The sequence below is a fragment of the Salvelinus alpinus genome, chromosome 8 (genome assembly GCF_045679555.1).
Source record: "Salvelinus alpinus chromosome 8, SLU_Salpinus.1, whole genome shotgun sequence".
NCBI classification, from domain to species: domain Eukaryota; kingdom Metazoa; phylum Chordata; class Actinopteri; order Salmoniformes; family Salmonidae; genus Salvelinus; species Salvelinus alpinus.
In genome coordinates this window covers 52,601,215-52,615,897 of record NC_092093.1, presented here as the reverse complement: position 1 = coordinate 52,615,897, position 14,683 = coordinate 52,601,215, and the positions used below count along the sequence as shown (strand labels likewise).

The 14,683-nt window shown below is 43.5% G+C and overlaps 1 protein-coding gene across 1 annotated transcript in view; it reads left to right on the top strand.

Moving 5' to 3' along the window:
* Window positions 1–9,364, top strand: part of LOC139583263 (uncharacterized protein C8orf34 homolog) — a 35,041-nt gene extending 25,677 nt beyond the window's left edge. Inside the window, exon 3 of the mRNA XM_071414144.1 lies at window positions 8,539–9,364. Coding sequence (XP_071270245.1) covers window positions 8,539–9,146 — 608 coding nt within the window. The 3' untranslated portion in view covers window positions 9,147–9,364. The remainder of the gene's footprint in view (window positions 1–8,538) is intronic.
* Window positions 9,365–14,683: the final 5,319 nt, after the last annotated feature.

The window sequence follows — 14,683 nt, the reverse complement described above, 5'->3', positions numbered from 1 at the left end:
ACTGACATTTTGTGAGTGGGGTGAGAGCGGGAGAGGGTTGACGAGGAGGCTTGACATCTTGTTGTTATCACATGCATTATCTGAATTAGGCCCCCAAAATTATACCTACGGAGGAGTGGCTTCTATGAAGGAACTTTGAATGTCTTTGAACTTCAGAGAGTTGGTTTAACGTTGGACCTAGAGCTAGCCAGCTAGCTAACAAGCTTGTGTTTTGCAGAAGTAAAATAAAAACACGTCTTACCTTTTTGTAGCTAATAAATCCAATGTGAAACGTGATTACTATAGTATTCTTAACTAGCATTGGGGCATGCAGTCAGACACTGGAATACGATTTTTGTGACAGTGAGGGCTTTTGCATAGGTGCTGTGTTGCATTTTTTGACGGACCAGAAAAAAATGCTTGGAACGTAAAAACCCCCCGTTAATAACCAGTTCCAATGCTTTTAAAATAATGGTTCTGTTCCGAAACAGTATACAGTGGGGAGAACAAGTATTTGATACACTGCCGATTTTGCAGGTTTTCCTACTTACAAAGCATGTAGAGGTCTGTCATTTTTATCATAGGTACACTTCAACTGTGAGAGACGGAATCTAAAACAAAAATCCAGAAAATCACATTGTATGATTTTTAAGTAATTAATTTGCATTTTATTGCATGACATAAGTATTTGATCACCTACCAACCAGTAAGAATTCCGGCTCTCACAGACCTGTTAGTTTTTCTTTAAGAAGCCCTCCTGTTCTCCACTCATTACCTGTATTAACTGCACATGTTTGAACTCGTTACCTGTATAAAAGACACCTGTCCACACACTCAATCAAACAGACTCCAACCTCTCCACAATGGCCAAGACCAGAGAGCTGTGTAAGGACATCAGGGATGAAATTGTAGACCTGCACAAGGCTGGGATGGGCTACAGGATAATAGGCAAGCAGCTTGGTGAGAAGGCAACAGCTGTTGGTGCAATTATAAAAAAATTGAAGAAGTTCAAGATGATGGTCAATCACCCTCGGTCTGGGGCTCCATGCAAGATCTCACCTCGTGGGGAATCAATGATCATGAGGAAGGTGAGGGATCAGCCCAGAACTACACGGCAGGACCTGGTCAATGACCTGAAGAGAGCTGGGACCACAGTCTCAAAGAAAACCATTAGTAACACACTACGCCGCCATGGATTAAAATCCTGCAGCGCACGCAAGGTCCCCCTGCTCAAGCCAGCGCATGTCCAGGTTCGTCTGAAGTTTGCCAATGACCATCTGGATGATCCAGAGGAGGAATGGGAGAAGGTCATGTGGTTTGATGTGACAAAAATAGAGCTTTTTGGTCTAAACTCCACTCGCCGTGTTTGGAGGAAGAAGAAGGATGAGTACAACCCCAAGAACACCATCCCAACCGTGAGGCATGGAGGTGGAAACATCATTCTTTGGGGATGCTTTTCTGCAAAGGGCACAGGGCGGCTGCACTGTATTGAGGGGAGGATGGATGGGGCCATGTATCGCGAGATCTTGGCCAACAACCTCCTTCCCTCAGTAAGAGCATTGAGATGGGTCGTGGCTGGGTCTTCCAGCATGACAACGACCCGAAACACACAGCCAGGGCAACTAAGGAGTTGCTCCGTAAGAAGCATCTCAAGGTCCTGGAGTGGCCTAGCCAGTCTCCAGACCTGAACCCAATAGAAAATCTTTGGAGGGAGCTGAAAGTCCGTATTGCCCAGCGACAGCCCCGAAACCTGAAGGATCTGGAGAACGTCTGTATGGAGGAGTGGGCCAAAATCCCTGCTGCAGTGTGTACAAACCTGGTCAAGAACTACAGGAAACGTATGATCTCTGTAATTGCAAACAAAGGTTTCTGTACCCAATATTAAGTTCTGCTTTTCTGATGTATCAAATACTTATGTCATGCAATAAAATGCAAATGAATTACTTAAAAATCATACAATGTGATTTTCTGGATTTTTGTTTTAGATTCTGTCTCTCACAGTTGAAGTGTATCTATGATAAAAATTACAGACCTCTACATGCTTTGTAAGTAGGAAAACCTGCAAAATCGGCAGTGTATCAAATACTTGTTCTCCCCACTGTAGATCACATTCATTCGCGGTTCTGATTCTGTTCCTCTAAAATGTTTGTTCTTTTACAGTTTTCGGTTCTGTTCCCTGTCCCGCATCATAACCCTAACCCTAATTGTAACCTTAACCTAACACCTAAACCTAAAAAAGCATTTTTCCTTCTGGGGACCGGCGAAATACCCGTACTTGTCAGACTTTTCCCGGTTTTACTATTTTTGTGAGGACTTCTATTCCCCACAAGGATAGTTCCCCTCACACACTTCTGTGCCCCCCCCCCCCCCCCCTCTCTTCCTCAGTGTGTGAGTGATTTCACCAGTAGAACAGAACCCTGGTTGGTACTCTGAGGGACACATGTGGATGTCCCGTGTTGGCAACATGTTCACGTTGAGCTCTTAAAAATATAAATAAAAGCTCTTAAAAAGACAACTGTTGATTATCTCCATCTTTACAGTAAGAGACTCGTTTCCAATACTCTGAGAATGAGAAAGAAAATGTTTTCTCTTAGCCAGCAGGACAACACTGTAACACTGTAACACAGTACATCGTACACTGTAAAGTAGTACACTGTAACACTGTACATAGTACACTGTAAAGTAGTACACTGTAACACTGTACATAGTACACTGTAAAGTAGTACACTGTAACACAGTACATAGTAACATGTAACACTGTAACACAGTACATAGTACACTGTAAAGTAGTAGACTGTAACACAGTAACAGAGTACTACTGTTCATCGTACACAGTACCTAGTTACACAGTAACACAGTAAACTGTTACACAGTAACACACAGTACACAGTAACATAGTAACACAGTACACTGTAACACAGTAAACTGTTACACAGTACACTGTAACACAGTAACATAGTAACACAGTACACTGTAACACAGTAAACTGTTACACAGAACACTGTTACACAGTACACAGTAACACAGTAAACTGTTACACAGTACACTGTAATACAGTAACATAGTAACACAGTACACAGTAACACAGTAACACAGTAAACTGTTACACAGTAAACTGTTACACAGAACACTGTTACACAGAACACTGTTACACAGAACACAGTAACACAGTAACACACAGTACACAGTAACATAGTAACACAGTACACAGTAACACATAGTACACAGTAACACAGTCACACAGCACACAGTAACCCAGTAAAACTGTTACCCAGTAACACAGTAACACACAGTACACAGTAACACAGTAAAACAGTAACACAGTAAAACAGTAACACAGTACATAGTAACACACAGTAACAGCAGCATACCACCCTTGATCCCACTGCTGGCTTGCTTCTGAAGCTAAGCAGGGTTGGTCCTGGTCAGTCCCTGGATGGGAGACCAGATGCTGCTGGAAGTGGTGTTGAAGGGCCAGTAGGAGGCACTCTTTTCTCTGGTCTAATAAAATATCCCAATGCCCCAGGGCAGACCTTTCCCCGTGGAGGGTGTCGGCTTTCGAATGGGACGTTAAACGCTTGTCCTGACTCTATGGTCACCTAAGATCCTGCGGAACTTACTGTAAGTTTAAAGGTGTTAACCTCTGTGCCCTGGCTAAATATCCAATCTGACTATCATGGCCACCTAATCATCCCCAGCTTCCAATTGGCTCATTCATCCTCCCTCTAACTGTTCCCCAAGTTGTTGCTGTAAATAAAAATGTGTTCTCAGTCAACTACCTGGTAAAATAAAAATATCTGGGAACTGATTACCATTTAAATGTATAATTAAAAAAGAATCTAAGCCGACATGAATTATTATAACTTCTCTACCTACTGCACTGAACGAAATGCAGTGAGTTAGTGGCTTAACAACACAGAGAGCTGTACTCTGGCTGGCGCTACAGGCACGAGAGAAGTCCTTGTGTTGACAACACAGAGAGCTGTACTCTGGCTGGGACTACAGACACGAGAGAAGTCCTTGTGTTGACAACACAGAGAGCTGTACTCTGGCTGGGACTACAGGCACGAGAGAAGCCCTTGTGTTAACAACACAGAGAGCTGTACTCTGGCTGGGACTACAGACACGAGAGAAGCCCTTGTGTTAACAACACAGAGAGCTGTACTCTGGCTGGGACTACAGACACGAGAGAAGCCCTTGTGTTAACAACACAGAGAGCTGTACTCTGGCTGGGACTACAGACACGAGAGAAGCCCTTGTGTTGACAACACAGAGAGCTGTACTCTGGCTGGGACTACAGGCACGAGAGAAGCCCTTGTGTTGACAACACAGAGAGCTGTACTCTGGCTGGGACTACAGGCACGAGAGAAATCCTTGTGTTGACAACACAGAGAGCTGTACTCTGGCTGGGACTACAGGCACGAGAGAAATCCTTGTGTTGACAACACAGAGAGCTGTACTCTGGCTGGGACTACAGGCACGAGAGAAGCTCTTGTGTTGACAACACAGAGAGCTGTACTCTGGCTGGGACTACAGGCACGAGAGAAGCCTTTGTGTTGACAACACAGAGAGCTGTACTCTGGCTGGGACTACAGGCACGAGAGAAGCCTTTGTGTTGACAACACAGAGAGCTGTACTCTGGCTGGGACTACAGGCACGAGAGAAATCCTTGTGTTGACAACACAGAGAGCTGTACTCTGGCTGGGACTACAGGCACGAGAGAAGCTCTTGTGTTGACAACACGGCACACGTTGCATTCTTTTCTTTATGAAACGGCCCTCAAGCCATCAGATGTCTTTGATTTCTAGTTGTTTCACGCCGAGTTAGGCTGTTTGGCTATATTGAAACAGAGCCTCTCCCCACCAGGCAGTTGAAGGGAGCTGTTGACCAACTCAAATTCCTCTTCTTTCTAGCTGCTAATCTGTTCCGTGATTCAACCCACCACCTCTCCTATTGTTTCATCTCTTACCCCAAGTATTATGTGGTGGTTGCCGTCGCTTTCTCCTTTTCCCTTTTAACAATTAAATGAGGCAAATCTATGTTATTTCATAATTGTCTTGGAAATTCTCTCTCTCTCTCAAAAAACGTCAACATTTATTTCTGAATCTACAGTGTCTCATGGGGGACAATCATCATTAACCACACATAGAATCGGTCAGGAAACACACATCCAAGACTGAAATCTCGTTTTCCTAATGAGCAACAGGAAAAACACATGTGCCAATAGGAGTGTTCAGTTGCTCTTTAAAACCATGTTACAGCCATAAAGCTTCCCATAATCCACGTTACAGCCATTACGCTTCCCATAATCCATGTTACAGCCATAAAGCTTCCCATAATCCACGTTACAGCCATTACGCTTCCCATAATCCATGTTACAGCCATAAAGCTTCCCATAAATCCATGTTACAGCCATAAAGCTTCCCATAATCCATGTTACAGCCATACAGCTTCCCATAATCCATGTTACAGCCATAAAGCCTCCCATAATCCATGTTACAGCCATAAAGCTTCCCATAATCCATGTTACAGCCATAAAGCTTCCCATAATCCATGTTACAGCCATAAAGCTTCCCATAATCCATGTTACAGCCATAAAGCTTCCCATAATCCATGTTACAGCCATAAAGCTTCCCATAATCCATGTTACATCCATACAGCTTCCAATAATCCATGTTACAGCCATAAAGCTTCCCATAATCAATGTTACATCCATAAAGCTTCCCATAATCCATGTTACAGCCATAAAGCTTCCCATAATCCATGTTACAGCCATAAAGCTTCCCATAATCCATGTTACAGCCATAAAGCTTCCCATAATCCATGTTACAGCCATAAAGCTTCCCATTACTTGTGTCATGCACAACGTAGATGTCCTAACCGACTTGCCAAAACTATAGTTTGTTAACAAGACATTTGTGGAGTGGTTGAAAAACAAGTTTTTTATTGACTCCAACTTAAGTGTATGTAAACCTCCGACTACAACTGTATCTCATTCAAACATTTATGATCGGTCCCAAATGGCGCCCTATTCCATGTTATAGTCAAAAGTAGTACACAAAAAAATGTAAATGCTGTTTGTTTTTGGAGAAAATGGTGGATGGTGGAAGTCGAGGTTTATCAAATACATGCTTCCGCTACGGGATATTTATTAAATGTCACACGTACACGGTTTCCTGAAAATACTTAGGGTGCGTCCCAAACGGCACCCTTCTCCTTATATAGTACACTACTTTTGACCGGCGCCTATCGAGCACAAACCCTTTGTGGTGAGTCATTTCAGAAAATATCTCTCTTGTATCGCTGAAAACCCAACAGCGTCAAAATCTGAAAAGGACAAAAACAGGGGGAGGAGAAGAGAGACGAGGAGGGGAGAGACGAGGATAGATGAGGAGAGGAGAGAGGAGGAGAGACGAGGAGAGGAGAGAGGAGGAGAGACGAGGAGAGGAGAGACGAGGAGAGACGAGGAGAGGAGAGACGAGAGGAGAGACGAGGATAGATGAGGAGAGACGAGAGGAGAGGAGAGACAATGAGAGGAGAGACAATGAGAGGAGAGACAATGAGAGGAGAGACGAGACGAGAGGAGAGGAGAGACGAGGAGAGACGAGAGAGGAGAGGAGAGACAATGAGAGGAGAGACGAGGAGAGGAGAGACGAGGATAGATGAGGAGAGGAGAGAGGAGAGGAGAGACAATGAGAGGAGAGACGAGAGGAGAGGAGAGACGAGGAGAAGAGAGACGAGGAGAGGAGAGACGAGGATAGATGAGGAGAGACGAGAGGAGAGGAGAGACAATGAGAGGAGAGACGAGAGGAGAGGATAGATGAGGAGAGGATAGATGAGGAGAGGAGAGACGAGGAGAGGAGAGACGAGAGGAGAGGAGAGACGAGAGGAGAAGAAAGACAAGGAGAAGAGAGACGAGGAGAGGAGAGATGAGAGATGAGTAGATGAATAGAGGAAAGACGAGAGACGAGGAGAGGAGAGACGAGGAGAAGAGAGAAGAGAGACGAGGAGAGACGAGGAGTAGAGAGACGAGGAAAGGAGAGACGAAGAGATCAGGAGATGAGGCTACTCCCAGATGTTCTCCTTGGCAGTCCCATCCCCTCCTCACAAATAAAACTGTTTTTGTATCTACCAATAAAGCAAATAATTATATTTTTTCAGATTTTCTGGCAGAACACTTCAACGCATCCTCAATGCTATTCCCTCTGTAGTACACTAATTCTGACCAGAGCCTATGAGTGCACTACATAGAAAATATTGCACCATTTAGGACGTAACCTTCGTACTATGTAGGCAATGTTTTTAATGTCATTCTGGAATTTAATTTGAATTGACAGAGTCAATAAATATTGTTTTTTATTACCAGTAAAAAAGGTTTTGAAGACAAACCATAATGACAAAATGGAAAATGCAACAGTCCCACGCCCCTGTTATGAAGCCTGTGTTCTGAGGATGTCTGTTATGAAACCTGTGATCTCTAACATTAGGAGAGACTACCATGATATTAACATTAGTAGAGACTACCATGGTATTAACATTAGTAGAGACTACCATGATATTAACATTAGTAGAGACTACCATGATATTAACATTAGTAGAGACTACCATGGTATTAACATTAGTAGAGACTACCATGATATTAACATTAGTAGAGACTACCATGATATTAACATTACTAGAGACTACCATGATATTAACATTAGTAGAGACTACCATGATATTAACATTAGTAGAGACTACCATGATATTAACATTAGTAGAGACTACCATGGTATTAACATTAGTAGAGACCACCATGGTATTAACATTAGTGAGTCCATCCTGTATCTTCAGATATGTAGAGACCACCATGATATTAACATTAGTGAGTCCATCCTATATCTTCAGATATGTAGAGACTACCATGATATTAACATTAGCAGAGACTACCATTAGTGAGTCCATCCTATATCTTGAGATATGTAGACTAACATGATATTAACATTACTAGAGACTACCATGATATTAACATTACTAGAGACTACCATGATATTAACATTACTAGAGACTACCATGATACACACTTGTTTTGATTCCAACAACAGAGATCTGAACGTGTATGTGCATCCGCTGTGTGTGAAGGATTGAAAAGGATACTGATTTGAAACATCGCCCAGTTTTACATAGCTCTCTGGCCCCTGTCTAATATCATAACGTCCAGAGTCTAACCCTGCCAGATATGGTGGTCAGGAACATCTCTGGACCCTACTTACAAATCTTGTTTGTTTATCATTCGTTATGGTCGGTCTGTCTTTGTCTCTGTCCCCCTTCAGAGGTGGAGAAGGACCTGACTAGGTTAAAACTTCAGGGACAACTCTAGATCCTAATGTCATTCTGCATTTATATTCTCAACCTGTCTGTCTCTGTCCCCCTTCAGAGGTGGAGAAGGACCTGACTAGGTTACAACTTCAGGGACAACTCAAGAAGGACCTGACTAGGTTACAACTTCAGGGAAAACTCTTGGTCCTAATGTCATTCTGCATTTATATTCCCAACCTGTCTGTCTCTGTCTCCCTTCAGAGGTGGAGAAGGACCTGGCCAAGCTGGCAGAGCAGGGGAAACTAGCCCAGCGGAGTCCCAACAGCCCCCACAGCTCTCTTCTACTCGCCCCCTTGTTCCACACCTCTCTCCCGGCCACACTTCTCCCCAATACACTCCCCTTACCCGGCAGGACTTCCAGACCTCAGTCTCCCATCCTCACCCGCTCAGCCAAGCCCAGCTCTATAGGTTATCCCCTGGTCAGTCCTAAACTCAGCCCCCTGCTCACCCGGAAGCCCACCTCCCTCACCATGACCGGCAGCCACCGGACTCATTCCCCAAGCAACCCCGGCAGCAGAACTACGACCCCCAGAACCCCCAGCAGCAGACCGATGACCCCCAACAGCCTGCTGACCTCCAAGTCGGGCATGACGGCCGTGACCCCAGGGGTCGGTGTTCACGGAGGTCACAGGGGTCATAAGGAGGTGACCTTCAGGAAGTCACGGAGCAGGCCGGTGACCCCCACCAGTCAGCCATCCCGGCCCAGGCCCCTGCTCACGCCTCCTGGGCTGAGTACAACAGATAGTCTGGGCAAGGCCTCCAGCCTCAAGGCCTATCTGTCAGAGGTTTGTTCAACATCAGCTGACTGATATACTAATCGTTTTGCATCATAAATAACAACTCATTATGATTTGTAGATCGGTCAATCAGTCACAATTTACCCACAATGCATCACAGATTTGATTCTGTTGAACACGGCCACACACTCCAGGTAGATGTTAGCCTGGTCACAGATCTTGTTTGTGTTGTGCACATACACACACACACACACGCACACACGCACGCACGCACACACGCACGCACGCACACACTGACACACACACTGACACACACACTGACACACACACTGACACACACACTGACACACACACTGACACACACACACACACTGACACACACACTCATACATTTGTTTTACTCTCTTTGTGGGGACCAAATAATTGATTGCCATTCAAAATCCTATTGTCCCAAACCCCTAACCCTAAACCTAACCCTAATTCTGACCCTAAACCTAATCCTAATTCTAACCCTAAACCTAACCCTAAACCTAACCCTAATTCTAACCCTAAACCTAACCCTAAACCTAACCCTAAACCTAACCCTAATTCTAACCCTAAACCTAACCCTAATTCTAACCCTAAACCTAACCCTAATTCTAACCCTAAACCTAACCCTAATTCTAACCCTAAACCTAACCCTAATTCTAACCCTAAACCTAACCCTAATTCTAACCCTAAACCTAACCCTAATTCTAACCCTAAACCTAACCCTAATTCTAACCCTAAACCTAATCCTAATTCTAACCCTAAACCTAACCCTAATTCTAACCCTAAACCTAATCCTAATTCTAACCCTAAACCTAACCCTAATTCTAACCCTAAACCTAACCCTAATTCTAACCCTAAACCTAACCCTAATTCTAACCCTAAAATATAATATTTACTTGTGGAGACGCCTTTCTAAGGCTGGGAATTGCCAGGGATCTCACGATACAATATGATCACTATACTGAGGTGCCGATACAATATGATCACTATACTCAGGTGATGATACAATATGATCACTATACTCAGGTGATGATACAGTATGATCACTATACTCAGGTGATGATACAATATGTATTATGATTCTCAGAATTCTATACGTATTGTGATTTGATGTTCCAAACATCAAATCAAATCAAATGTTATTGATCACTTACACATGGTTAGCAGATGTTATTGGTCATATACACATGGTTAGCAGATGTTATTGGTCATATACACATGGTTAGCAGATGTTAATGTGAGTGTAGCGAAATGCTTGTGCTTCTTGTTCCGACAATGCTGTAATATCTAACAAGTAATCTCACAAATTCACAACAACTACCTTATACACACAAATGTAAAGGAATGAATAAGAATATGTACATATAAATATATGGGTGAGCGATGGCCGTGCAGCATAGGCAAGATGCAGTAGATGGTATAGAGTACAGTATATACATATGAGATGACTAATGTAGGGTATGTAAACATTATTAAAGTGGCGTTATGTAAGGTGACTAGTGATACCTTTATTAAGTCTGTGTATTAAAGTGGCCTTGAGATTTGAGTCTGTATGTTGGCAGCAGCCTCTCTATGTTAGTAATGGCTGTTTAACAGTCTGATGGCCTTGAGATAGAAGCTGGTTTTCAGTCTCTCGGTCCCAGCTTTGATGCACCTGTACTGACCTCACCTTCTGGATGATAGCGGGGTGAGGTGAACAGGCCATGGCTCGGGTGGTTGTTGTCCTTGATGATCTTTATGGCCTTCCTGTGACATCGGGTGGTGTAGGTGTCCTGGAGGGCAGGTAGTTTGCCCCCGGTGGTGCGGTGTGCAGACCACACCTCCCTCTGGAGAGCCTTCCGGTTATGGGCGGAGCAGCTGCCGTACCAGGCGGTGATACAGCCCGACAGGATGCTCTCGATTGTGCAGCTGTAAAAGTTTGTGAGTGATTTAGATGACAAGCCAAATTTCTTCAGCCTCCTGCTGTTGAAGAGGCGCTGCTGCGCTTCGGGAAAGTCGTATTCCTGGTCGTAATGTTGGTATGTTGCCGTTTCTTTTATATCCAATAGTTCTTCCCGGCTGTATGTAATAACACTTAAGATTTCCTGGACTAACAATGTAAGAAATAATATATAAAAAAACAAAATACTGAGTCGTTTTCTAAGGACCTGAAGCGAGGCGACCATCTCTGCCGGCGCCATCTTGTTACTATATATCTGCTGCAGAGAGACAAGAGAGAGCAGGAGAAAAGGAGTTTTGATCAGGGAAATAAAAGTGCTGAAAACATGTCAATCAATCAATCAAATGTATTTATAAAGCCCTTTTTACATCAGCCAAAGTGCTGTACAGAAACCCAGCCTAAAATCCCAAACAGCAAACAATGCAGATGTAGAAGCACGGTGGCTAGGAAAAATTCCCTAGAAAGGCCAGAACCTAGGAAGAAACCTAGAGAGGAACCAGGCTGTCACGTTCTGACCTTAGTTCCTTTTTTATGTCTTTATTTTAGTTGGTCAGGGCGTGAGTTGGGGTGGGAATTCTATGTTGTTTTTCTATGTTTTGTTCTGTTGGTAGATTTCTATGTGTTGGGCCTAGTATGGTTCCCAATCAGAGGCAGGTGTCAGTCGTTGTCTCTGATTGGGAGCCATATTTAGGTAGCCTGTTTTCTATTGTGTTTTGTGGGTGGTTGTTTCCTGTGTTAGTGTTTGCACCATATGGGACTGTTTCGGTTGTTTGTTTGTACTTTTGTTATTTTGTTCAGTGTTCTGTGGATTTATTAAATATCTCATTATGGACACTTACCACGCTGCACATTGGTCCGATCCTTGCTACTCCTCCTCAGAAGAAGAGGAAATCTGTTACACAGGCTCTGAGAGGTGGCCAGTCCTCTTCTGGCTGTGCCGGGTGGAGATTATAACAGCACATGGCCAAGATGTTCAAACGTTCATAAATGACCAGCAGGGTCAAATAATAATAATCACAGTGGTTATAGAGGGTGCATCAGGTCAGCGCCTCAGGAGTAAATGTCAGTTGGCTTTTCATAGCCGAGCAGTCAGAGGTAGTATAAGTATAAAAACAATTGGAATAATATAAGAGAAAGAGAGAGAGAGCTAGAGAGAGAAAGAGAGAGAGAGCTAGAGAGAAAGAGAGAGAGAGCTAGAGAGAGAGAAAGAGAGCTAGAGAGAGCTAGAGAGGGAGAGAGAGCTAGAGAGAGAGCTAGAGAGAGAAAGAGAGAGAGAGCTAGAGAGAGAAAGATAGAGAGAGCTAGAGAGAGAAAGAGAGAGCTAGAGAGAGAGAAAGAGAGCTAGAGAGAGAGAGAGAGATAGAGATAGCTAAAGAGAGAGAGAGAGAAAGAGAGAGAGAGAGAGGGAGAGAGACTGCTTCAAAAGAAAGAATTCCAATAAACAAAATCATGAACCAATCAAAGGACTCATATATACAACATTGGAAAAACGAAACAAAATCCCAAAGCCGGCTAAATTGCTATCTGACCCTAAACAGAGAATATGAATTGGCTGAATATCTCTACTCTGTCAGAGATACGAAGCAGAGACAGATCCTTACCAAGTACAGGCTGAGTGACCACCGATTGGCAATAGAAACCGGCAGACATAAAAAGACATGGCTACCCAAAGAGGAGCGTGTATGTGGTCACTGCACGACAGGGGATGTAGAAACAGAGATGCACTTTCTCCTTTACTGTGATAAATATTCCTCACCAAGAGATTCATTATTCACAGAAATGTCTACATTTATTCCAAATTTTAACTTATTAAACCCAGAGGAAAAACTAAAAATACTCATGGGCGAAGGAGCAATGGCTCCTCTTGCAGCCAAATATGTATTTGCCTGCCATAGCCTGAGAGACACTGAATAATAACATCTGCATAGTAAGCAGTAACTTACTTATTATTACTATTATTGTTATTACTGTTATTGTTATTACTATTATTATTGTTGTTTATCATTCCAAGTAGTGGTAATGGTGGGTGGTATGGGTGGTAATGGTAATGATAGCAGTTTAATGATGGTGGTGGTGGTAGTAGTGGTAATGATGATAGTAGTTGTAGTACCGATGTAATGGTGAAGATGACCGTTATTTAGTTATAAGTTAGTTATAGTTAAAAAAAATTATTACATTACATTCGATTATTGACTGTTACCATTTTATTGTTACTATTTTTATATTTAATTTTCTATTATTATTTACTGCCATTCTATATTATTATTTGTCATTGTTTATAATTTTATTTCAATGTATATTGTATACATTGTTGCTTTGGCAATATTGACACAATGTTTTTCATGCCAATAAAGCAGCTTGAATTTGAATTTGAATTTGAGAGAGAGAGAGAGAGAGAGCTAGACAGAGAGAGCTAGAGAGAGAGAGAGAGAGAGAGAGCTAGACAGAGAGAGCTAGAGAGAGAGAGAGAGAGAGAGCTAGACAGAGAGAGCTAGAGAGAGAAAGAGAGAGAGAGCTAGAGAGAGAGAGGGAGAGAGAGAAAGAGAGTGATCAAGAGAGAGAGAGAGAAAGGGGGTGGAGGGAGGAAGGAATGAAGGAATCTTGGGCCTGGTTATATAACTGGATGTAGAGGAAACAGGGACATACAGATCTGATTCTCTCCTTCCTCTTCCTGATGTACCTCTCCTTCCTCTTCCTGATGTACCTCTCCTTCCTCTTCCTGATGTAACTCTCCTTCCTCTTCCTGACGTAACTCTCCTTCCTCTTCCTGATGTAACTCTCCTTCCTCTTCCTGACGTAACTCTCCTTCCTCTTCCTGATGTAACTCTCCTTCCTCTTCCTGATGTACCGCTCCTTCCTCTTCCTGATGTAACTCTCCTTCCTCTTCCTGATGTACCTCTCCTTCCTCTTCCTGATGTAACTCTCCTTCCTCTTCCTGATGTACCTCTCCTTCCTCTTCCTGATGTACCTCTCCTTCCTCTTCCTGATGTACCTCTCCTTCCTCTTCCTGATGTAACTCTCCTTCCTCTTCCTGATGTACCTCTCCTTCCTCTTCCTGATGTAACTCTCCTTCCTCTTCCTGATGTACCTGTCCTTCCTCTTCCTGATGTACCTGTCCTTCCTCTTCCTGATGTAACTCTCCTTCCTCTTCCTGATGTACCTCTCCTTCCTCTTCCTGATGCACCTCTCCTTCCTCTTCCTGATGTACCTCTCCTTCCTCTTCCTGATGTAACTCTCCTTCCTCTTCCTGATGTAATGCTCCTTCCTCTTCCTGATGTAACTCTCCTTCCTCTTCCTGATGCACCTCTCCTTCCTTTTCCTGATGTAACTCTCCTTCCTCTTCCTGATGCACCTCTCCTTCCTCTTCCTGATGCACCTCTCCTTCCTCTTCCTGATGTAACTCTCCTTCCTCTTCCTGACGTAACTCTCCTTCCTCTTCCTGATGTAACTCTCCTTCCTCTTCCTGATGTACCTCTCCTTCCTCTTCCTGACGTAACTCTCCTTCCTCTTCCTGATGTAACTCTCCTTCCTCTTCCTGATGTACCTCTCCTTCCTCTTCCTGATGTACCTCTCCTTCCTCTTCCTCTTCCTGATGTACCTCTCCTTCCTCTTCCTCTTCCTGATGTAACTCTCCTTCCTC